This window comes from Pristiophorus japonicus, chromosome 3 (genome assembly GCF_044704955.1).
Source record: "Pristiophorus japonicus isolate sPriJap1 chromosome 3, sPriJap1.hap1, whole genome shotgun sequence".
In the NCBI taxonomy this organism is placed as follows: Eukaryota; Metazoa; Chordata; class Chondrichthyes; family Pristiophoridae; genus Pristiophorus; species Pristiophorus japonicus.
The window spans coordinates 775851-800121 of record NC_091979.1 but is presented as its reverse complement, the minus strand read 5'-3'; the positions used below and the strand labels follow the sequence as shown (position 1 = coordinate 800121).

The window sequence follows — 24271 nt, the reverse complement described above, 5'->3', positions numbered from 1 at the left end:
AAATCTCTTTGCAGCCTTTCTGTGTCCTCTACACAACCCGCTTTTCCACAAATCTTTGTGTCATCTGCAAATTTTGTTACACTACACTCTGTCTTCTGAGTCATTGAATATATTTCATGTGAAGATAGATTTTTCAACAATAAGGGAGTCAAGGGATATGGGGAGCGGCAGGGAAGTGGAGTTGAGGCCAAGATCAGATCAGCCATGATCTCATTGAATGGCAGAGCAGGCTCGAGGGGCCAAATGGCCTACTCCTGCTCCTATTTCTTATGCTTATGCTCTTATGACACCCAGCTCTACTTCACCACCACTTCTCTACCTCTCTACGGTCTCTAAATTGTTAGATTGCTTGTCCGGCATCCAATACTGGATGAGCAGAAATCTTCTTCAATTAAATAATGGGAAGACCGAAGCCATTGTCTTTGGTGCCCGCCACCGTTCCCTAGCCACTGACTCCATCCCTCTCCATAGCACCTGTCTGAGGCTGGACCACACTGTTCGCAACCTTGGAGTCATATTTGATCCTGAAATGATCTTCCAGCCACATATAACTAAGACCGCTTATTTCTACTTCCGTAACATTGCCCGCCTCGGTTCAGCTGCTGCTGAAAACCTCATCCATGCCTTTGTTAGACTTAACTACTTCAATGCACTGCCGGCTGGCGTCCCACATTCTACCCGACGGAAACTTGAGGTTTGCCACGTGCTTACTTTTCGTATGTGCTATGGGTCATTTCCCATTACTAAATCCAATAATGATTCCCTTCTTGTTGGGCTTCTTATGTACTGGGGAAAGAAAGGAGTTCTGTACACACTGTAAAAACTCCATTCCCTTTTCCCTACCTCACAGTAGTTGAAATCTCCCTTGATTATTATTCGATGTATTTTACTCATTTGATAGATTTGCCTAAATATTTCTCCCTCCATGTCCCTTCCACTATTGGGTGGTCTGTAATACGCTGCTGTGTTCCTCACGAATAGAAAGGTCTCTGGGTAATTTTGTGCTCATCAGTTATCACCCTCAGGCAGCTGCTTGCTCAAAGGATACAGTCAGCTTGATGGTCACTGGCCCTGATGCCGCTCTGAATATCTTCCAGGAGATCGAAGTCAGGGATCATCAGGTTTCTGTGCACAGTAATGTTCTGGTACTGGTCTGATGTCGCAAGGGGGTTGGAGGTTCCATCAGTCCCAAGCAGAACTAAAGCTATCTCGTCTTTACTCTCAGCAAACACCTATGTCAAGAAAGCAAACAAAGACTGGTCAAACTACACATCGTGCAGAAGAGCAGCAACTTATATTGGTTTTACTCTTTTTATCCACTATTTCCAACTTATCTCTCGGGATTCATCCAAACAAGTTGATAGAGAAATGGTTAGAGAAGGGTTTGCTGGGGTAAAAAGAAGTTTGAGTCTGGAAAGATGTGGTGAATGGTGTTCTGTAAGGGTCAGGGCTCTTTTGTCAGTTCTGACAAAAAGTCATTGACCTGAAACGTTAACTCTGTTTCTCTTTCCACAGATGCTGCCTGACCTGCTGAGTATTTCCAGCATTTTCTGTTTTTATTTCCGATTTCTAGCATCCGCAATATCTTGCTTTTGTAGTAATGCAGTTGATATTGTGTATATGGGCTTTCAAAAAGCATTTCATAAAAGTACCACACAAAGACTGTTTAGTGAAATTAAAGCCCTTGGAATTAATGAGACCTTCGTTGTGTGGATAGGAAATTAGCTAAAAAGATTTGCATTTATATAGCGCCTTTCATGACCACCGGATGTCTCAAAGTGATTTACAGCCAATGAAGTACTTTTGGGAGTGTAGTCACTGTTGTAATGTGGGAAATGTGGCAGCCAACTTGTGCACAACAAACTCCCACACACAGCAATGTGATAATGACCAGATAATCTGTTTTAGTTATGTTGATTGAGGGATAAATATTGGCCAGGACACCCGGGATAACTCCCCTGCTCTTCTTCGAAATAGTGCCATGGGATCTTTTACATCCACCTGAGAGAGGCAGAAGGGGCCTTGATTCAGCGTCTCATCTGAAAGACGGCACCTCTGTCAGTGCCGCACTCCCTCAGTACTGCACTGGAGCATCAGCTAGATGTATGTGCTCAGGTTCCTGGAGTGGGAGTTGAACCCACAACCTTCTGACTCAGAGGCAAGTATGCTACCCACCGAGCCACAGCTGACACATATAGGCCAGACCGGGTAAGGACGGCAGATTTCCGTCCCTAAAGGACATTAGTGAACTCGATGGATTTTTATGATAATCCGGTAGTTTCATGTTACTGATACTAGCTTTTTATTCCAGATTTATTTATTTAATTGGATTTAAATTCCCCAGCTACCATGGTGGGATTTGAACTCATGAGATTTGATTACTAATCCTGTAACATAACCACTATGCTACCATACCTCAGGAAGCATATATTGGCTTTGGAGGAGGTGCGGCACATATTCACCAGAATGGTAACGGTGCTAAAGGGATTAAATGATGGGGACAGGTTGCACAGACTAGGTTTGTATTCCCCCAAGTATAGAAGATTAAGGGGTAATCTAATTGAGGTGTTTAAGGAGGACTTGCTGCAATTGTACAGGGTTTTGGTGAGACCACACCTTGAGTACTGTGTACCGTTTTGGTCTCCTTATCATGGCTCAGTGGCAGGAAACATAGAAACAAAGAAACATAGAAAATAGGTGCAGGAGTAGGCCATTCGGCCCTTCGAGCCTGCAACACCATTCAATAAATTCATGGCTGATCATTCCCTCAGTTCCCCTTTCCTGCTTTCTCTCCATACACCTTGATCCCTTTAGCCTCAGGGCAATACCTAACTCCCTCTTGAATATATCCAATGAACTGGCATCAACAACTCTCTGCGGTAGGGAATTCCACAGGTTAACAACTCTGAGTGAAGAAGTTTCTCCTCATCTCAGTCCTAAATGGCCTACCAATTACCCTAACACTATGTCCCCTGGTTCGAGACTTCCCCAACATCGGGAACATTCTTCCCACATCTAACCTGTTCAGTCTAGTCAGAATCTGAAACGTTTCTTTGAGATCCCCTCTCATCCTTCGAAACTCCAGTGAATAAAGGCCCAGTCGATCCAGTCTCTCCTCATATGACAGTCCAGCCATCCCTGGAATTAGTCTGGTGAACCTTCGCTGCACTCCCTCAACAGCAAGAACATCCTTCCTCAGATTAGGAGACCAAAACTGAACACAATATTCCAGGTGAGGCCTCACTAAGACCCCCTGTTCCGATACTTAAATCCCCTAGCTATGAAGGCCAACATACCATTTGCCTTCTTCACCGCCTGCTGTACCTGCATGCCAACTTTCAATGACGGATGAACTATGACACCCAGGTCTCGTTGCACCTCCCCTTTTCCTAATCTGCCATCATTCAGATAATATTCTGCCTTCGTGTTTTTGCCCCCAAAATGGATAACCTCACATTTATCCACATTATACTGCATCTGCCATGCATTTGCCCACTCACCAAACCTGTCCAAGTCACCCTGCAGCCTTTAAGCATCCTCCTCACAGCTCACACCGCCATCCAGTTTAGTGTCACCAAAGGGCAAAAAACGTTAGTGGGAGTTGTGTACAGACCTCCAAACAGTAGTCGTGATGTTGGGGAGGGCATCAAACAGGAAATTAGGGGTGCATGCAATAAAGGTGCAGCAGTTATTATGGGTGACTTTAATATGCATATAGATTGGGCTAACCAAACTGGAAGCAATACAGTGGAGGAGGATTTCCTAGAGTGCATAAGGGATGGCTTTCGAGACCAATATGTCAAGGAACCAACTAGGGGGGAGGCCATCTTAGACTGGGTGTTGTGCAATGAGAGAGGATTAATTAGCAATCTCGTTGTGCGAGGCCCCTTGGGAAAGAGTGACCATAATATGGTGGAATTCTGCATTAGGATGGAGAATGAAACAGTTAATTCAGAGACCATGGTCCAGAACTTAAAGAAGGGTAACTTTGAAGGTATGAGGCGTGAATTGGCTAGGATAGATTGGCGAATGATACTTAAGGGGTTGACTGTGGATGGGCAATGGCAGACATTTAGAGACCGCATGGATGAACTACAACAATTGTACATCCCTGTCTGGCATAAAAATAAAAAAGGGAAGGTGGCTCAACCGTGGCTATCAAGGGAAATCAGGGCTAGTATTAAAGCCAAGGAAGTGGCATACAAATTGACCAGAAATAGCAGCGAACCCGGGGACTGGGAGAAATTTAGAACACAGCAGAGGAGGACAAAGGGTTTGATTAGGGCAGGGAAAATAGAGTACGAGAGGAAGCTTGCAGGTAACATTAAGACGGACTGCAAAAATTTCCATAGATATGTAAAAAGAAAAAGGTTAGTAAAGACAAATGTAGGTCCCCTGCAGTCAGAATCAGGGGAAGTCATAACAGGGAACAAAGAAATGGCAGACCAATTGTACAAGTACTTTGGTTCGGTATTCACTAAGGAGGACACAAACAACCTTCCGGATATAAAAAGGGTCAGAGGGTCTAGTAAGAAGGAGGAACTGAGGGAAATCCTTATTAGTCGGGAAATTGTGTTGGGGAAATTGATGGGATTGAAGGCCGATAAATCCCCAGGGCCTGATGGACTGCATCCCAGAGTACTTAAGGAGGTGGCCTTGGAAATAGCAGATGCATTGACAGTCATTTTCCAACATTCCATAGACTCTGGATCAGTTCCTATGGAGTGGAGGGTGGCCAATGTAACCCCACTTTTTAAAAAAGGAGGGAGAGAGAAAACAGGGAATTATAGACTGGTCAGCCTGACATCGGTAGTGGGTAAAATGATGAAATCAATTATTAAGGATGTCATAGCAGCGCATTTGAAAAGAGGTGACATGATAGGTCCAAGTCAGCATGGATTTGTGAAAGGGAAATCATGCTTGATAAATCTTCTGGAATTTTTTGAGGATGTTTCCAGTAGAGTGGACAAGGGAAAACCAGTTGATGTGGTGTATTTGGACTTTCAGAAGGCTTTCGACAAGGTCCCACACAAGAGATTAATGTGCAAAGTTAAAGCACATGGGATTGGGGGTAGTGTGCTGACGTGGATTGAGAACTGGTTGTCAGACAGGAAGCAAAGAGTAGCAGTAAATGGGTACTTTTCAGAATGGCAGGCAGTGACTAGTGGGGTACCGCAAGGTTCTGTGCTGGGGCCCCATCTGTTTACACTGTACATTAATGATTTAGACGAGGGGATTAAATGTAGTATCTCCAAATTTGCGGATGACACTCAGTTGGATGGCAGTGTGAGCTGCGAGTAGGATGCTATGAGGCTGCAGAATGATTTGGATAGGTTAGGTGAGTGGGCAAATGCATGACAGATGAAGTATAATGTGGATAAATGTGAGGTTATCCACTTTGGTGGTAAAAACATTCAGAAACAGACTATTATCTGAATGGTGACAGATTAGGAAAAGGGGAGGTGCAACGAGACCTGGGTGTCATGGTACATCAGTCATTGAAGGTTGGCATGCAGGTACAGCAGGTGGTTAAGAAAGCAAATGGCATGTTGGCCTTCATAGCAAGGGGATTTGAGTACAGGGACAGGGAGGTGTTACTACAGTTGTACAGGGCCTTGGTGAGGCCACACCTGGAGTATTGTGTACAGTTTTGGTCTCCTAACTTGAGGAAGGACATTCTTGCGATTGAGCGAGTGCAGCGAAGGTTCACCAGACTGATTCCCGGGATGGCGGGACTGACATATCAAGAAAGACTGGATCAACTGGGCCTGTATTCACTGGAGTTCAGAAGAATGAGAGGGGATCTCATAGAAACGTTTAAAATTCTGTCAGGTTTAGACAGGTTAGATGCAGGAAGAATGTTCCCAATGTTGGGGAAGTCCAGAACCAGGGGTTACAGTCTAAGGATAAGGAGTAAGCCATTTAGGACCGAAATGAGGAGAAACTTCTTCACCCAGAGTGTGGTGAACCTGTGGAATTCTCTACCACTGAAAGTTGTTGAGGCCAATTCACTAAATATATTCAAAAAGGAGTTAGATGTAGTCCTTACTCCTAAGGGGAATCAAGGGGTATGGCGAGAAAGCAGGAATGGGGTACTGAAGTTGCATGTTCAGCCATGAACTCATTGAATGACAGTGCAGGCTCGAAGGGCCGAATGGCCTACTCCTGCACCCATTTTCTATGTCTATGTTTTCTATGTGTCATCTGCAAACTTGGAGATATTACACTCAATTCCTTCATCCAAATCGTTAATGTACATTGTAAAGAGCTGGGGTCCCTGCACTGAGCCCTGCGGCACCCCACTAATCACTGCCTGCCATTCTGAAAAGGACCCATTTATCCCGACTCTCTGCTTCCTGTCTGCCAACCAGTTCTCTATCCACGTCAGTACATTACCCCCAATACCATGCGCTTTGATTTTGCACACCAATCTCTTGTGTGGGACCTTGTCAAAAGCCTTTTGAAAGTCCAAATACACCACATCCACTGGTTCTCCCTTGTCCACTCTGCTAGTTACATCCTCAAAAAATTCCAGAAGATTCTTCAAGCATGATTTCCCTTTCATAAATCCATGCTGACTTGGACAGATCCTGTCACTGCTTTCCAAATGTGCTGCTATTTCATCCTTAATGATTGATTCCGACATTTTCCCCACTGCTGATGTCAGGCTAACCGGTCTATAATTACCCGTTTTCTCTCTCCCTCCTTTTTAGAAAAGTGGTGTTACATTAGCTACCCTCCAGTCCATAGGATCTGATCCAGAGTCGATAGACTGTTGGAAAATGATCACCAGTGCATCAACTATTTCGAGGGCCACTTCCTTAAGTACTCTGGGATGCAGACTATCAGGCCCCGGGGTTTTATCGGCCTTCAATCCCATCAATTTCCCGAACACAATTTTCCGCCAAATAAAGATATCCTTCAGTTCCTCCTTCTCACTCGACGCACAGTCCCCCAGCACATTTGGAAGGTTATTTGCGTCTTCCTTCGTGAAGACCGAACCGAAGTATTTGTTCAATTGGTCTGCCATTTCTTTGTTCCCCATTATAAATTCACCTCAAACCGACTGCAAGGGACCTACATTTGTCTTCAATAATCTTTTTCTCTTCACATATCTATAGAAGTTTTTGCAGTCAGTTTTTATGTTCCCTGCAAGCTTCCTCTCATACTCTATTTTCCCCCTCTTAATTAAACCCTTAGCCCTCCTCTGTTGAATTATAAATTTCTCCCAGTCCTCAGGTTTGCTGCTTTTTCTAGCCAATTTATATGCCTCTTTCTTGGATTTAACACTATCCCTAATTTCCCTTGTTAGCCACGGTTGAGCCACCTTCCCTGTTTTATGTTTACTCCAGACAGGGATGTACAATTGCTGAAGTTCATCCATGTGATCTTTGAATGTTTGCCATTGCTTATCCACCATCAATCCTTTAGGTATCCTTTGCCAGTCTATTCTAGCCAATTCACGCCTCATACCGTCGAAGTTACCTTTCCTTAAGTTCAGGACCCTAGTTTCTGAATTAACTGTGTCACTCTCCATCTTAATAAAGAATTCTACCATATTATGGTCACTCTTCCCCAAGGGGCCTCGCACAACAAGATTGCTAATTAGTCCTTTCTCATTACACATCACCCAGTCTAGGAAGGCCAGCTCTCTAGTTGGTTCCTCGACATATTGGTCTGGCAAACCATCCCAAATACACTCCAGGAAATCCTCCTCCACCGCATTGGTACAGTTTGGTTAGCCCAATCAATATGTAGATTAAAGTCGCCCATGATAACTGCTGTACCTTTATTGCACACATCACTTATTTCTTGTTTGATGCTGTCCCCAACTTCACTACTACTGTTTGGTGGTCTGTACACAACTCTCACTTGCCTTTTCTGCCCTTTGGTATTCCGCAGCTCCACCCATACCGATTCCACATCATCCAGGCTAATGTCCTTCCTTACTATTGCATTCATTTCCTCTTTAAACCAGCAACGCCACCCCGCCTCCTTTTCCTCTCGTCTATCCTTCCTAAATGTTGAATACCCCTGGATGTTGAGTTCCCAGCCTTGGTCACCCTGGAGCCATGTCTCCGTGATGCCAATTGCATCATTCCCGTTAACTGCTATCTGCGCAGTTAATTCGTCCACCTTATTCCGAATACTCCTCGCATTGAGGCACAGAGCCTTCAGGCTTGGCTTTTTAACACACTTTGCCCCTTTAGAATTTTGTTGTAATGTGGCCCTTTTTGTTTCTTGCCTTGGGTTTCTCTGCCCTCCACTTTTACTATTCTCCTTTCTATCTTTTGCTTCTGCCTCCATTTTGTTTCCCTCTGTCTCTGTGCATAGGTTCCCATCCCCCTGCCATATTAGTTTAACTCCTCCCCAACAGCACCAGCAAACACTCCCCCTCGGACATTGGTTCCGGTCCAGGTGCAGACCATCCGGTTTGTACTGGTCCCACCTCCCCCAGAACCGGTTCCAACGTCCCAGGAATTTGAATCCTTCCCTTTGCACCACTCCTCAAGCCACGTATTCATCTGGGCTATCCTGCGATTCCTACTCTGACTAGCACGTGGCACTGGTAGCAATCCTGAGAATTACTACTTTTGAGGTCCTACTTTTTAATTTAGCTCCTAGCTCCCTAAATTCGTCTTGTTGGACCTCATCCCATTTTTTACCTATATCGTTGGTACCAATGTGCACCATGACAACTGGCTATTGACCCTCCCTTTTCAGAATGTCCTGCACCCGCTCCGAGACATCCTTGACCCTTGCACCAGGGAGGCAACATACATCCTAGAGTCTCGGTCGGGGCCGCAGAAACGCCTATCTATTCCCCTTACAATCGAATCCCCTTGCTATCGCTCTCCCACTCTTTTTCCTGCCCTCCTGTGCAGCAGAGCCACCCATGGTGCCATGAACTTGGCTGCTGTTGCCCTCCCCTGATGAGTCATCCCCCTCAACAGTGTATCTGTTTTGCAGGGGGATGACTGCAGGGGACCCCTGCACTGCTCTTCCTGTTGGTCACCCATTTACTATCTCTGGCTGTGTACCTTTACCTGCAGTGAGACCAACTTGCTAAACATGCTATTCATGTCATTCTCAGCATCGTGCATGCTCCAGAGTGAATCCACCCGCAGCACCAGTGTCGCAATGTGTTGCGTCAGGAGCTGGAGACGGATGCACTTCCCGCACACATAGTCGGGACCGGCTGGGCCTTTATCAGCTGCTCCCGAACTCCCACACTGCCTCCCCTCTGCTGCCGCCTCCCGCTGCCGCGGGCCTTTATAGGCCGCTCCACACACCTCGAACTCCCGCCTCTCCTCGGTAATGGTTGATGGATGTCTCTGTGACTGGAAGGCTGTATCCAGTGGGGTTCCGCAGGGCTCAGTGCTGGGTCCCTTGCTTTTTGTGGTATATATCAATGACCTGGACTTGAATGTTGCGGGTATGATTAAGAAGTTTGCAGATGACACTAAAATCGCCTGCGTGGTTGACAATGAAGAAGAAAGCTGCGGACTACAGGAAGATATCAATGAACTGGTCAGGTGGGCAGAACAGTGGCAAATGGAATTCAATCCAGATAAGTGTGAGGTAATGCATTTGATGAGGTCTAACAAGGAAAGGGCATGCACATTAAATGGTACGACACTGAAAAGTGTCGAGGAACAAGGGGACCTGGGAGTGCAGGTCCACAGATCCCTGAAGGTAACAGGTCAGGTAGATAAGGTGGTTAAGAAGGCATATGGAATACTTGCCTTTATTAGTAAAGGCATGTAATACAAGAGCAAGGAGGTTATGCTTGAACTGTAGAGAACACTGGTTAGGCCGCAGCTAGAGTACTGAGTGTAGTTCTGGTCATTACAGGAAAGATGTGATTGCACTGGAAAGGGTGCAGAGGAGATTTACAAGAATGTTGCTTGGGCTGGAGAATTTTGGCTATGAGGAAAGATTGGAGATGCTGGGTCTGTTTTCTTTGGAGCAGTGGATGCTAAGGGGAGACCTGATTGAGGTGTATAAAATCATTAGGGACCTGGATAGAGTGGATATGAAGGACCTGTTTCCCTTAGCAGAGGGGTCAACAACCAAGAGGCATAGATTTAAAGTAATTGGGGGGAGGTTTAGAGGAGATACAAGAGGAAATGTCTTCATTCAGAGAGTCTTGGGAGTCTGGAACTCATTGCCTGAAAAAGTGGTAGAGGCAGAAACCGTCACCACATTTAAAAAATACTTGGATGTGCACTTAAAGTGCCGTAATCTACAGGACTACGGACCGAAAGCTGGAAAATGAGATTAGGCTGGGTAGCTCTTGGTCGGCCGGTGGGGACACGATGGGTCGAATGGCCTCCTCCCATGCTGTAAATTTCTATAATTCTATGTGAGAAAGGACATACATGTCTTGGAGGCAGTGCAACAAAGGGTCACCAGACTGATTCCTGGAATGAGAGGGTTGTCCGATGAGGAGAGATTGTGTTGAATGGGCTATGAAGTTTAGAAGAATGAGAGGTGATCTCATTGAAACATATAAAATTCTGAGAGGGCTTGACAGAGTAGATACTGAAAGGCTGAGTCCCCTGGTTGGTGATTCTAGAACAAGGGCCATAGTCTCAGGATAAGGTGTCAGCCATTTAGGATGGAAATGAGGAGAAATTTATTCGCTCATTTGGTTGTGAATTTTTGGAATTCTCTATCCCAGAGGGCTGTGGATGCTGAATCGTTGAGTATATTCAAGGCTGGGAGAGATAGATTTTGGGATTTGAGGGAAATCAAGGGATATCAGCCAGGAAAGTGGAGTTGAGGTTGAAGATCAGCTGTGATCTTATTAAATGGTGGAGCAGGCTAGAGGGGCCTACTCCTGCTCCTATTGCTTATGTTCGTAAGATGATTAAAGGAGTTGATAAGGTAGTTGGAGAGAAACTATTTCCTCTGGTATGGGAGTCCAGAAGGAGGTATAAGCAATGCGCGTATTAATTTTTGGGGGGTGATTTTATGTGGCTGTGCAGCCCATTCAAAATGTTTCCTATTTAAAGCTGGTGAGCCAGCCGCATGGCAGCAGCAAAGCGTGTGCCCTCCCTCAGGTGCTGGATCAGTATCCTCCATGTTGAACACCACTTGGAGGATGCACTGAGGGTAGAAAGGGCAGAATGTTCTCTTGGTTGGGCATTTCAATGTCCATCACCAAGAATGGTTCGGTAGTCTCAACGCTGATTGAGCTGGCCGAGTCCTGAAGGACACAGCTACCTAACTGGGCTTGGGACAGCTGGTGAAACAACCAACACAAAGGAAAAACCAACATAACGTCATCCTCATTAATCTACTGGTCACCAAACTATCTGTCCACCACTGCATTGGTAGGAGTGACCGCTGCACAGTCTTTCTGACTAAGTCCCGTCTTCACTTGAAGCACACCCTTCATTACCATCACTGAGTTCCCCACTAACATCCTGGTGGTCATCATTGAACAGAAACTCAACTGGAATAGGCACATAAATGCCATGGCTACAAGAGCGGGTCAGAGGCTGGGTATTCTGCGGTGAATGTCTCACCTCCTGACTCCCCAAAGTCTTTCCACCACCTACAAGGCACAAGTAAAGAGTGTGATGGAACACTCTCTACTTGCCTGGATGAGTGCAGCTCCAACAACACTCGAGAAGCTCGACACCATCCAGGAAAAAGCAGCCCGCTTGATTGGCACCCAATCCACCACCTTCAACATTCACTCCCTCCACCACCGGTGTACCGTGGCTGCAGTGTGCACCATCTACAAGATGCACAACAACTCGCAAAGCCTTCTTCGGCAGCATCTCCCAAACCCGTGACCTCGACTACCTAGATGGACAAGGGCAGCAGGCGCATGGGAACACCATCAGCTCCAAGTCACACAACACCCTGACTTGGAAATATATTGCTGTTCCTTCATCGTCTCTGGGTCAATATCCTGAGTAACAGCATTGTGGGAGCACCTTCACCACACGGTTCACCACCTTCTCAAGGGCAACACCCACAGCCTGAGAATGCATTCTTTTTTAATATAAAAGACTTGAGATAAATGAAAAAGACCTCATCACAATTGCATCTATCCACACTCCTTTTTGCATTTCTCGTCTTGATATTCTAAGTTAACTTCATTTGCTCCTACTCTCGTAACAGTTGTTGTCTTTACATACCTGGTAAAAGACTACTTTTGTGATTAATTTGTTGATGAACCTTTCAGAGACTTTCAACAAATATTCACAGTAGAAGACTCCAAAGCATCCCAATTATGGTAGAAAATCAAGGGGCAAAAGGAAGGGAGGAAATTAAAACAATTATCACCACAGAAAAAGTACTAGGCAAACTAATGGGACTAAAGGTTGACATGTCCCCTAGACCTGATGGCATAAGAAATAGGAGCGGGAGTAGGCCATCTAGCCCCTCGAGCCTGCTCCACCATTCAATAAGATCATGGCTGATCTGATCATGGGCTCAGCTCCACTTCCCTGCCCGCTCCCCATAACCCTTTATTCCCTTATCGCTCAAAAATCTGTCTATCGCCACCTTAAATATATTCAGTGACACAGCCTCCACAGTTCTCTGGGGCAGAGAATTCTATAGATTTACAACCCTCAGAGAAGAAATTCCTCTTCATCTCAGTTTTAGATGGGCGGCCCCTTATTCTGAGACTATGTCCCCTAGGTTTTAGTTTCCCCTATGAGTGGAAATATCCTCTCTGCATCCACCTTGTTGACCCCCTCATTATCTTACATGTTTCGATTAGATCACCTCTCATTCTTCTGAACTCCAATGTGTATAGGCTCAATCGACTCAACGTATCTTCATAAGTCAACCCCCTCATCTCCGGAAGCAACTGAGTGAACCTTCTCTGAACAGCCTCCAATGCAAGTATATCCTTTCTGAAATACAGAGACCAAAATTGTACGCAGTACTCTAGGTGTGGTCTCACCAATACCCTGTACAGTTGATGTACCTGCATACTAACTTTTTGTGTTTCATGCACAAGGACTCACAGGTCCCTCTGTACTGCAGCACTTTGCAGTTTTTCTCCATTTAAATTATAATTTGCTTTTCTATTTTTTCTGCCAAAGTGGATAACCTCACATTTTCCCACATTATACTCCATCTGCCAAATTTTTACCCACTTAGCCTGTCTATATCCCTTTGCAGATTTTTTGTGTCCTCCTCACAATTTGCTTTCCCATCCATCTTTGTATCATCAGCAAACTTGGTTACATTACACTCGGTCCTTTCATCCAAGTCATTAATATAGATTGTAAATAGTTGAGGCCCCAGCACCGATCCCTGTGGCACCCCACTAGTTACTGTTTGCTAACCGGAAAAATGACCCATTTATCCCGACTCTCTGTTTTCTGTTAGTTAGCCAATCCTCTATCCATGCTAATATATTACCCGCAACCCCGTGAACTTTTATCTTGTGCAGTAACCTTTTATGCATCCTAGGGTCTTAATAGAAGTTGTGGAGGCTGGGTCATTGAATATATTCAAGGCTGTGATAGACAGATTCTTGAACTATAGGGGTCGAGGGTTATGGTGAACAGGCAGGAATGTGGAGTTGAGGCCAAGATCAGATCAGCCATGATCTTATTGAATGGCAGAGCAGGCTCGAAGGTCCGTGTGGCCGACTCCTGCTCCTCTTTCTTATGTCCTTATTGGCGTCTAACAGAATTTGCAAATTAACCTTAAGAACATAAGAACCTTAACCTTCCCTAAAACATCCATCATTCTTGAAAATTTAACCCACCTGAAATCTGGCACTAACAATCAAATTATCGACAACGGTAATTTGTCTACCTTACAACAGTGACTACACTTCAAAAGTACTTCATTGGCTGTAAAGCGCTTTGAGACGTCCGGTGGTCGTGAAAGGTGCTATATAAATCCAAGTCTTTCTTTACCAAACTAATGCCCAGACGGTCTCCCACATGTTAATCATCCCAGGGTGGTCTCTAAAGACTAAACCTAACAGAGTATTTCGCCTTCAATTTTTCCCCACGAGCTGAGGCTAACAGATTCAATAGTAACTTTCAGAAGGGAATTGGAGAAATAGTTGAAGCTAAAACCTGTAGGGCTATGGGGAACGAGCCGGGGAGTGAGACCAATTGGATAGCTCTTTGAAAGAGCCAGCACAGGTACAATGGGCCCAATGGCCTCCTTCGATGTTCTGCCATTCTATAACTTTCATTCCTGTCAGAGAAACATTAACAAGCTTATCACTAGCATTTCCAACAAGACACAGCTTGTGACAAGTTTGCTATGCAAGCATTCAGGTAAGGAATAATGGGAGTGCTCTCGTAACTTTACCTCACCTTATGTCAGCACTTTCAGGAAAAGTGGAAAAATTGTACACAGATGAGAGTATATTGGTTACCTGACGTTGAACAAACATCAGCGCTACTTTCTTTGCTTGGTCAAATGCAGTGTCCTCCCCTGGAGGTGAGTTGCTTGTTGTATGGCCCACATCCCAGCACAGGACAATGGCACTCTGCGGGAACACAAACACAATAACATTGCTGTCAGCTACAGTAACAAAACTAAACAGCAACAACAGCATCAGCACCACAGTTAAACAACCAGAATACGATCGAACCCTGATAGTCAGCTTCTACTGATTTTGTGAGCTTATTCTTTTCGATCCCTTAATCCTGTACAAACATTTCTCATCTTATTTTATAACCTGTAGGCACGTGAGCCAGTGCTGTCTCAATCCAGTCCCCATCACTCAGTGAATAAACAGAATTTCTGCTAGGTGATAAGATATAGGCCTAGAAAGTTTAAAAAGATGCGCACCTACCGAAACCTTCTGTGCCCACGAGCGATCCCGGTCCTGAGGCTGCCACTGACTGCGCATCGCAGCGTGTGCACGTCAGGACGTGCGCAGGGCTGGAGCTGCAGTCACATGGTTCTGGGCAGCCAATCAGGTAAAGTATATTCTCATTCATAATAATGGGAACTCTAAGTTGGCGTTCCCATTATTATGATTGAGAAACTCCCCCCCCCAAACACAAATAAAAATAGAAAAAATACACCACATATTTAACATTAATTTAAATTAAAGTTATTTATGTATTATAAAAAAAAATTCCCGATTTTTAAAAGTTTTTTAAAATTATGGTTTAAAATAAACTTATTGTAGTGGAGAGGGTTTTTAACAATAAAATGTGTTTTTTTTTTTACATTTTTCTAATGTTTGTGTGTATTTTATTAAAATTCTTATGCCTGTAACACTAGGTTATGCGCCTGCTTTTATCAGGCGCAAGAGTTTTCAGGACATCCGCTGGACAAGATATGGGTAAATACCGCAATCTTGCCTGTGCGAATGTCTTGGCTGACGAGATGCGGAGGATCGGTCAAGCTCCAGCTTTTACGATGCCTTCCCGGGTCCGTATGGAGTTCTGGGCCATAGAGAATAGGAAGGTGGCAAATTTGATGCCAGATTTGTGCTAAACCAGATCTCAGTTGGGGAGCAGCAAGAAATTACAATTGGCCTCAACACCCCTGGAAGAATTCACTCTCTCGACAACCTCCCCTACCCAATCCCTTGTGCGACATCTATGAATCTCTTCCTAAACAAGGTCTCTCCATTTCTCACCAGCTTTAAAGCCTTCTCAAAAGCCATAATATCAATCAAGTTTTAGGTCACCTTTCAACTATTATGTTTGTGTCAATCCTTTTATTCCCTTTTTTCAATCCCCCTCTGTACGTGCCTTTGGATATTTTCCACATGACAAGAGCTGTATAAAGGCAGTCATATGGTCAGTACTGAGGGAGTGCCGCACTGTCGGAGGGGCAGTACTGAGGGAGCGCCGCACTGTCGGAGGGGCAGTACTGAGGGAACGCCGCACTGTCGGAGGGGCAGTACTGAGGGAGTGCTGCACTGTCGGAGGGGCAGTACTGAGGGAGCGCCTCCGACAGTGCAGCACTCCCTCTTCATCGCAGTCGAGGCCACCTATGGTCCAAACACCCAAGGACCCACCCCACTGCTGGCCAAGAATGGGGAAAAGCTCATCAAGGACACCGAGGCAGTCAGGGCCCGCTGGAAGGAGCACTTCGAAGATCTCCTGAATCGAGACTCTGCCTTTGACTCGAGTGTTCTCGACTCCATCCCGCAGCATGCTACCCACCACCACCTCAGTGAAACCCCAACACTGCATGATGTAAAAAAAGCTGTAAGACAGCTTAAGAACAACAAGGCTATGGGAGCGGATGGAATCCCCGCTGAGGCGCTAAAGTATGGCGGAGAGGCACTATTGGCACGAATACACGACGTCATCTCTCTCACCTGGAGGGAGGAGAGCATGCCGGGAGATCTCAGAGATGCAGTGATCGTAACCATCTTTAAAAAAAAAAAGAGGACAAATCCGACTGTGGCAACTACAGAGGAATCTTCTTGCTATCAACCACTGGGAAAGCTGTCGTTAAGAGTTCTCCTCAACTGTCTTCTCCCTGTGGCCGAGGAGCTCCTCCCCGGAGTCTCAGTGCGGATTTCATCCCCTACGGGGCACAACAGACATGGTTTTTACAGCGTGACAGCTGCAGGAAAAATGCCGGGAACAGCACCAGCCCTTACACATGGCCTTCTTTGACCTTACAAAGGTCTTTGACACTGTCAACCGCGAGGGTCTATGGAGCGTCCTCCTCCGTTTCGGACGCCCCCAAAAGTTCACCACCATCCTCTGCCTGCTCTACGATGACATGCAGGCCGTGATCCTTCCCAACGGATCCATCACAGACCCAATCCACGTCGGACCGGGGTCAACAGAGCTGCGTCATCGCCCCAACCCTCTTCTCAATCTCCCTCGCCGCCATGCTCCACCTCACAGTCAATAAGCTCCCCGCTGGAGTGGAACTAAACGACAGAACCAGTGGGAAGCTGTTTAACCCACGCTGCCTCCAGGCCAGGTCCAAGGTCATCCCAACCTCTGTCGTTGAGCTACAGTACGCAGACAACGCCTGCATCTGCGCACATACAGAGGCTGATCTCCAAGTCATAATCAACGTGTTTACTGAGGCGTAAGAAAGCATGGGCCTTACACTAAACATCCGTAAGACAAAGGTCCTCCACCAGCCTGTCCTCGCCGCACAGCACTGCCTCCCAGTCATCAAGATCCACGGCGCGGCCCTGGACAACATGGACCATTTCCCATACCTCGGGAGCCTCTTATCAACAAGAACAGACATTGACGACAAGATTCAACACCGCCTCCAGTGCGCCAGCGCAGCCTTCGGCCGCCTGAGGAAAAGAGTGTTTGAAGACCAGGCCCTCAAATCTACCACCAAACTCATGGTCTACAGGGCTGTAGTAATACCCGCCCTCCTGTATGGATCTGAGGCATGGACCATGTACAGTAGACACCTCAAGTCGCTGGAGAAATACCACCAACGATGTCTCCGCAAGATCCTGCAAATCCCCTGGGAGGACAGACGCACCAACATCAGTGTCCTCGACCAGGCCAACATCCCCAGCATCGAAGTACTGACCACACTCGATCAGCTCCGCTGGGCGGGCCACATCGTCCGCATGTCAGACACGAGACATGGAAAATAGGTGCAGGAGTAGGCCATTCGGCCCTTTGAGCCTGCACCACCATTCAATAAGATCATGGCTGATCATTCCCTCAGTACCCCTTTCCTGCTTTCTCTCCATACCCCTTCCAGACTCCCAAAGCAAGCGCTCTACTCGGAACTCCTACACGGCAAGTGAGCCCCAGGTGGGCAGAGGAAACGTTACAGGGACCACCCTCACAGCCTCCCTGATAAAGTGCAACATCCCCACTGACACCTGGGAGTCCCTGGCCAAAGACCGCCCTAAGTGGAGGAAGTGCATCTGGGAGGGCGCTGAGCACCTCGAGTCTCATCGCCGAGAGCATGCAGAAACCAAGCGCAGGCAGCGGAAGGAGCGTGCGGCAAACCTGTCCCACCCACCCCTTCCCTCAACCACTGTCTGTCCCACCTGTGACAGGGACTGTGGTTCTCGTATTGGACTGTTCAGTCACCTGAGAACTTACTTTTAGAGTGGAAGCAAGTCTTCCTCGATTCCGAGGGACTGACTCTGATGATGAGGGAGTGCCGCACTGTCGGAGGGGCAGTACTGAGGGAGTGCCGCACTGTCGGAGGGGCAGTACTGAGGGAGCGCCGCACTGTCGGAGGGGCAGTACTGAGGGAGTGCCGCACTGTCGGAGGGGCAGTACTGAGGGAGCGCCGCACTGTCGGAGGGGCAGTACTGAGAGAGTGCCGCACTGTCGGAGGGGCAGTACTGAGGGGGTACCGCACTGTCGGAGGGGCAGTACTGAGGGAGTGCCGGCCATTATTTCAGTAAGTTTTAAATTACCTTCGCCGCTCGCGCCATCACCACTGCCGCGCTTCCTCCGAACGTCACTTCCCGGAGTGCCGCGAACACGTGACCAGGTGGGTGCGTCCCCCGCCATCTTTGTACAGGAGGCGCCGCGGGCCCACCCCTCACTGCGGGAATGGTCCCCCGCCATCTTTGTACAGGAGAGGCCGCGGGCCCACCCCTCACTGCGGGAATGGTCCCCCGCCATCTTTGTACAGGAGGCGCCGCGGGCCCACCCTCACTGCGGGAATGGGCCACCGCCATCTTTGTACAGGAGGCGCCGCGGGCCCACCCCTCACTGCGGGAATGGGCCCCCGCCATCTTTGTACAGGAGGCGCCGCGGGCCCACCCCTCACTGCGGGAATGGTCCCCCGCCATCTTTGTACAGGAGGCGCCGCGGGCCCACCCCTCACTGCGGGAATGGTCCCCCGCCATCTTTGTACAGGAGGCGCCGCGGGCCCACCCCTCACTGCGGGAATGGGCCCCCGCCATCTTTGTACAGGAGAGGCCGCGGGCCCACACCTCACTGCGGGAACGCCGCCGCCCACCCGCCCCGGAACTGAGGTTTCTCCCGGAAGGTGCCACGGCCATGGAGCGAGCGTCCCAGGGCAAGGTACAGCGGGGCCCGGGGAGGGCCCGCGGGTGTTGCCGGGCTGGGGAGCGGGGAGTGAGGGGCCCGGCGGGAGTCCGGGTGTGAGGGACCGGGGCCTGGGGCCTGGGCAGATGGTGGAGCCCCCAGTGTGGGCCTGCCCCTGTCCCAGCCCCTCCCTCCCCCTGGCCCGGTGTCACTGCCTGGGACATCCCATCCTCTCCCCAAACACTCAGCCACTTCCCCGGCCTGTCCAAAACCAGGCCGGCCTCTCGTCAGCACCAGGAGCAGGAGGCCTCGAGCCTGCTCCGCCATTTAATACCATCCCGGGCTCCCTCCCCTTCCCCGCCGCCCCCTGCCCCCCTGCCCCTGCCCCCCTGATCCCCTGAGCACCTACCCCTGCTCCCCTACCCCTGCCCCTGCCCCTGAGCACCTACCCCTGATCCCCTGCCCCTGCCGCTGATCCCCTGCCCCTGATCCCCTGATCCCCTGCCCCTGCCCCTGAGCACCTGCCCCTGAGCCCCTGCCCCCCTGAGCCCCTGCCCCTGCTCCCCTGCCCCTGCCCCCTGCCCCTGCCGCTGATCCCCTGCCCCTACCCCTGATCCCCTACCCCTGCCGCTGATTCCCTGATCCCCTGCCCCTGCCCCTGCCCCCCTGAGCCCCTGAGCACCTGCCCCTGAGCCCCTGCCCCCCTGAGCCCCTGCCCCTGCTCCCCTGCCCCCTGCCCCTGCCGCTGATCCCCTGCCCCTACCCTGATCCCCTACCCCTGATCCCTTGATCCCCTACCCCTTATCCCCTGATCCCCTACCCCTGATCCCCTGCCCCTGCCGCTGATCCCCTGCCCCTGATCCCCTGATCCCCTGCCCCTGATCCCCTGATCCCCTGCCCCTGCCCCTGAGCCCCTGAGCACCTGCCCCTGAGCCCCTGCCCCCCTGAGCCCCTGCCCCTGCTCCCCTGCCCCTGCCCCCTGCCCCTGCCCCTACCCCTGATCCCCTGATCCCCTACCCCTGATCCCCTACCCCTGATCCCCTGCCCCTGCCGCTGATCCCCTGCCCCTGATCCCCTGCCGCTGATCCCCTGCCGCTGATCCCCTGCCCCTGATCCCCTGATCCCCTACCCCTGATCCCCTGCCCCTGCCGCTGATCCCCTGCCCCTGATCCCCTGATCCCCTGATCCCCTGCCCCTGCCGCTGATCCCATGCCCCTGATCCCCTGATCCCCTGCCCCTGCCGCTGATTCCCTGATCCCCTGCCCCTGAGCCCCTGAGCACCTGCCCCTGAGCCCCTGCCCCCCTGAGCCCCTGCTCCCCTGCCCCTGCCCCCTGCCCCTGCCGCTGATCCCCTGCCCCTACCCCTGATCCCCTACCCCTGATCCCCTGATCCCCTACCCCTTATCCCCTGATCCCCTACCCCTGATCCCCTGCCCCTGCCGCTGATCCCCTACCCCTGATCCCCTACCCCTGATCCCCTGCCCCTGCCGCTGATCCCCTGCCCCTGATCCTCTGATCCCCTGCCCCTGCCGCTGATTCCCTGCCCCTGCCCCTGATCCCCTGATCCCCTGATCCCCTGCCCCTGCCGCTGATTCCCTGCCCCTGCCCCTGATCCCCTGATCCCCTGATCCCCTGCCCCTGCCCCTGATCCCCTGATCCCCTGCCCCTGCCGCTGATTCCCTGCCCCTGCCCCTGATCCCCTGCCCCTGAGAAACTCTGCCTCTATCTCTATCTCTGTCTCTGTATTCAATGTCCCGGCTCCCTCTGAGAGAAGGCATTTCTCTCAATGGTTGTTAATGTTAACTCCTTTTGTTTTGAATGCTTTGTGCATTTATGTACATAACAGTCAATCTTGGGTCCATTTTTTGGGGGACTTTGAACTTTATTTTTCCCGGTTTTCTAACTTGTATTCTTGATCAGTTTCCAGCCCAATGAAGAAAGACGCCATGGCGGACCTGGTTCTGGGAATGAAATGGGGCATGTTTCAGTGGGGGAGCATTTGGGGCGACAGTGATCACAATATCAGTAAGGTTAAAGTTGTTATGGAAAAGGACAAGGAACAGTCAAAGGTGAAGATACTCAAATGGAGGAGGGCTAATTTTTGGCAGTTGAAAACAGATCTGGCCCCAAGTGGATTGGCAGGTATAACAATAAATGAGAAATGAGAGGTCTTCAAAGAGTAAATAGTTTGGATACAGACCACACACACTTCCATAAGGGGGAAAGGAAGGAGGTCCAAAGCTGGAGCTCCCTCGAAGATGAAAGGTATAGAAACATAGAAAATAGGAGCAGGAGTAGGCCATTCAAGCCTGCACCGCCATTCAATAAGATCATGACTGATCATTCACCTCAGTACCCCTTTCCTGCTTTCTCTCCATACCCCTTGATCCCTTGAGCCGTAAAGGCCATATCTAACTCCCTCTTGAATATATCCAATGAACTGGCATCAAACAACTCTCTGCGACAGGGAATTCCACAGGTTCACAACTCAATGAGTGAAGAAGTTTCCCCTCATCTGAGTCCTAAATGGCCTACCCCTTTTCCTAAGACTGTGTCCCCTGGTTCTGGACTTCCCGAACATCGGGAACGTTCTTCCCACATCTAACCTGTCCAGTCCCGTCAGAATCTTATATGTTTCTATGAGATCCCCTCTCATCCTTCTAAACTCCAGTGAATACAGGCCCAGTTGATCCAGTCTCTCCTCAGATGACAGTCCAGCCATCCCTGGAATCAGTCTGGTGAACCTTCGCTGCACTCCCTCAATAGCAAGAACGTCCTTCCTCAGATTAGGAGACCAAAACTGAACACAGTATTCCAGGTGAGGCCTCACTAAAGCCTTGTACAACTGCAGTAAGACCTCCCTGCTCCTATACTCAAATCCCCTAGCTACAGTTGTACAGGGCCTTGATGAGGCCACACCTGGAGTATTGTGTACAGTTTTGGTCTCATAACTTGAGGAAGGACATTCTTGCTATTGAGGGAGTGCAGCGAAGATTCACCAGACTGATTCCCGGGATGGTGGGACTGACCTATCAAGAAAGACTGGATCAACTGGGCTTGTATTCACTGGAGTTCAGAAGAATGAGAGGGGACCTCATAGAAATGTTTAAAATTCTGACGGGTTTAGACAGGTTAGATGCAGGAAGAATGTTCCCAATGTTGGGGAAGTCCAGAACCAGGGGTCACAGTCTAAGGATAAGGGGTAAGCCATTTAGGACCGAGATGAGGAGAAACTTCTTCACCCAGAGAGTGGTGAACCTGTGGAATTCTCTACCACAGAAAGTAGTTGAGGCCAATTCACTAAATATATTCAAAAGGGAGTTAGATGAAGTCCTTACTACTCGGGTGATCAAGGGTTATGGCGAGAAAGCAGGAAGGGGGTACTGAAGTTTCATTTTCAGCCATGAACTCGTTGAATGGCGGTGCATGCTAGAAGGGCTGAATGGCCTGCACCTGCACCTATTTTCTATGTTTCTATGAAGGCCAACATACCATTTGCCTTCTTCACCACCTGCTGTACCTGCATGCCCACTTTCAGTGACTGATGAACCATGACACCCAGGTCTCGTTGCACCTCCCCTTTCCCTAATTTACCGCCATCCAGATAATATTCTGCCTTTGTGTTTTTGCCCCCAAAATGGATAACCTCACATTTATCCACATTATACTGCATCTGCCATGCATTTGTCCACTCACCTAACCTGACCAAGTCACCCTGCAGCCTCTTAGCGTCCTCCTCACAGCTCACACCGCCACCCAGTTTAGTGTCATCCGCAAACTTGGAGATATTACACTCAATTCCTTCATCTAAATCGTTAATGTATATTGTAAAGAGCTGGGTCCCAGCACCGAGCCCTGCGGCACTCCACTAGTCACTGCCTGCCATTCTGAAAAGGACCCGTTTATCCCGAATCTCTGCTTCCTGTCTGCCAACCAGTTCTCTATCCACGTCAGTACATTACTCCCAATACCATGCGCTTTGATTTTGCACACCAATCTCTTGTGCGGGACCTTGTCAAAAGCCTCTTGGAAGTCCAAATACACCACATTCACAGGTTCTCCCTTGTCCACTCTGCTGGTTACATCCTCAAAAAATTCCAGAAGATTTGTCAAGCATGATTTCCCTTTCATAAATCCATGCTGACTTGGTCCGATCCTGTCACTGCTTTCCAAATGCGCTGCTATTTCATAATGATTGATTCCAATATTTTCCCCACTACCGATGTCAGGCTAACCGGTCTATAATTACCCGTTTTCTCTCTCCCTCCTTTTTTAAAAAGTGGTGTTACATTAGCTACCCTCCAGTCCATAGGAACTGATCCAGAGTCAATAGACTGTTGGAAAATGATCACCAATGCATCCACTATTTCTAGGGCTACTTCCTTAAGTACTCTGGGATGCAGACTTATCAGGCCCCGGAGATTTATCGGCCTTCAATCCCATCAATTTCCCGAACACAATTTCCCGCCGAATACGGATATCCTTCAGTACCTCCTTCTCACGAGACCTACTGTCCCCTAGTACAATTGGAAGGTTATTGTGTCTTCCTTTGTGAAGACAGATCCAAAGTATTTGTTCAATTGGTCTGCCATTTCTTTATTCCCCATTATAAATTCACCTGAATCCTACTGCAAGGGACCTATGTCTGTCTTCACTAATCTTTTTCTCTTCACATATCAATAGAAGCTTTTGCAGTCAGTTTTTATGTTCCCGGCAGCTTCCTCTCGTACTCTATTTTCCCCTCCTAATTAAACCCTTTGTCCTCCTCTGTTGAATTCTAAATTTCTCCCAGTCCTCAGGTTTGTTGCTTTTTCTAGCCAAATTATACGCCTCTTCCTTGGCTTTAACATTATCCTTAATTTCCCTTGTTAGCCATGGTTGAGCCACCTTCCTCGTTTTATTTTTACTCCAGACAGGGATGTACAATTGCTGAAGTTCATCCATGTGATCTTTAAATGTTTGCCATTGTTTATCCATCGTCAACCCTTTAAGTATCCTAGAGATTACAATGAAACAGAAAAAAGCTTATGATAAATGTCAGGTTCATAATTCAGTAGAGAACCAGGCTGAACACAAAAAATACAGAGGAGAACTGAAAAAGGAAATAAGGGACAAAGAGAGTCTGAGAATAGATTAGCAGATAACCTAAAAGGGAACCAAAGTATCTTTCATAAACATATGCCGAGAAAAAGGCCGATTAGGGACAAAAAAGGAGATAATGTTGTGGAGGCAGAGGGCATGGCTAAGGTACTAAATGAATATTTTGCATTGGTCCTCACTGAAGAAGAGGATGCTGCCATTGCCATATTAAAAGAGGAGGGGGTAGAAAAATTAGAGAGAAGGTTGCTGAGGGCAGT

At 48.5% G+C, this 24271-nt stretch overlaps 2 protein-coding genes across 5 annotated transcripts in view; one reads left to right on the top strand and one right to left on the bottom strand.

Moving 5' to 3' along the window:
• Window positions 1-18377, bottom strand: part of xrcc5 (X-ray repair complementing defective repair in Chinese hamster cells 5) — a 187115-nt gene extending 168738 nt beyond the window's left edge. The window contains exons 1-3 of one of the 2 annotated variants that reach the window (XM_070874236.1): window positions 18335-18377; window positions 14375-14488; window positions 1049-1232 (exon numbers count right to left, since the gene is read on the bottom strand). In XM_070874236.1, coding sequence (XP_070730337.1) covers window positions 1049-1232; window positions 14375-14488; window positions 18335-18352 — 316 coding nt within the window. In that variant the 5' untranslated portion in view covers window positions 18353-18377. Of the gene's footprint in view, window positions 1-1048; window positions 1233-14374; window positions 14489-18334 lie in introns of those variants that run through there. The other variant, XM_070874237.1, reaches the window with a different exon arrangement.
• Window positions 18378-18869: 492 nt separating this feature from the next.
• tmem169b (transmembrane protein 169b) overlaps window positions 18870-24271 on the top strand; it is a 52804-nt gene continuing 47402 nt past the window's right edge. For 2 of the 3 annotated variants that reach the window (XM_070875118.1, XM_070875116.1), the window contains exon 1: window positions 18870-18950. The gene's annotated coding sequence lies outside the window, so the exon portion shown is untranslated. The remainder of the gene's footprint in view (window positions 18951-24271) is intronic. The other variant, XM_070875117.1, reaches the window with a different exon arrangement.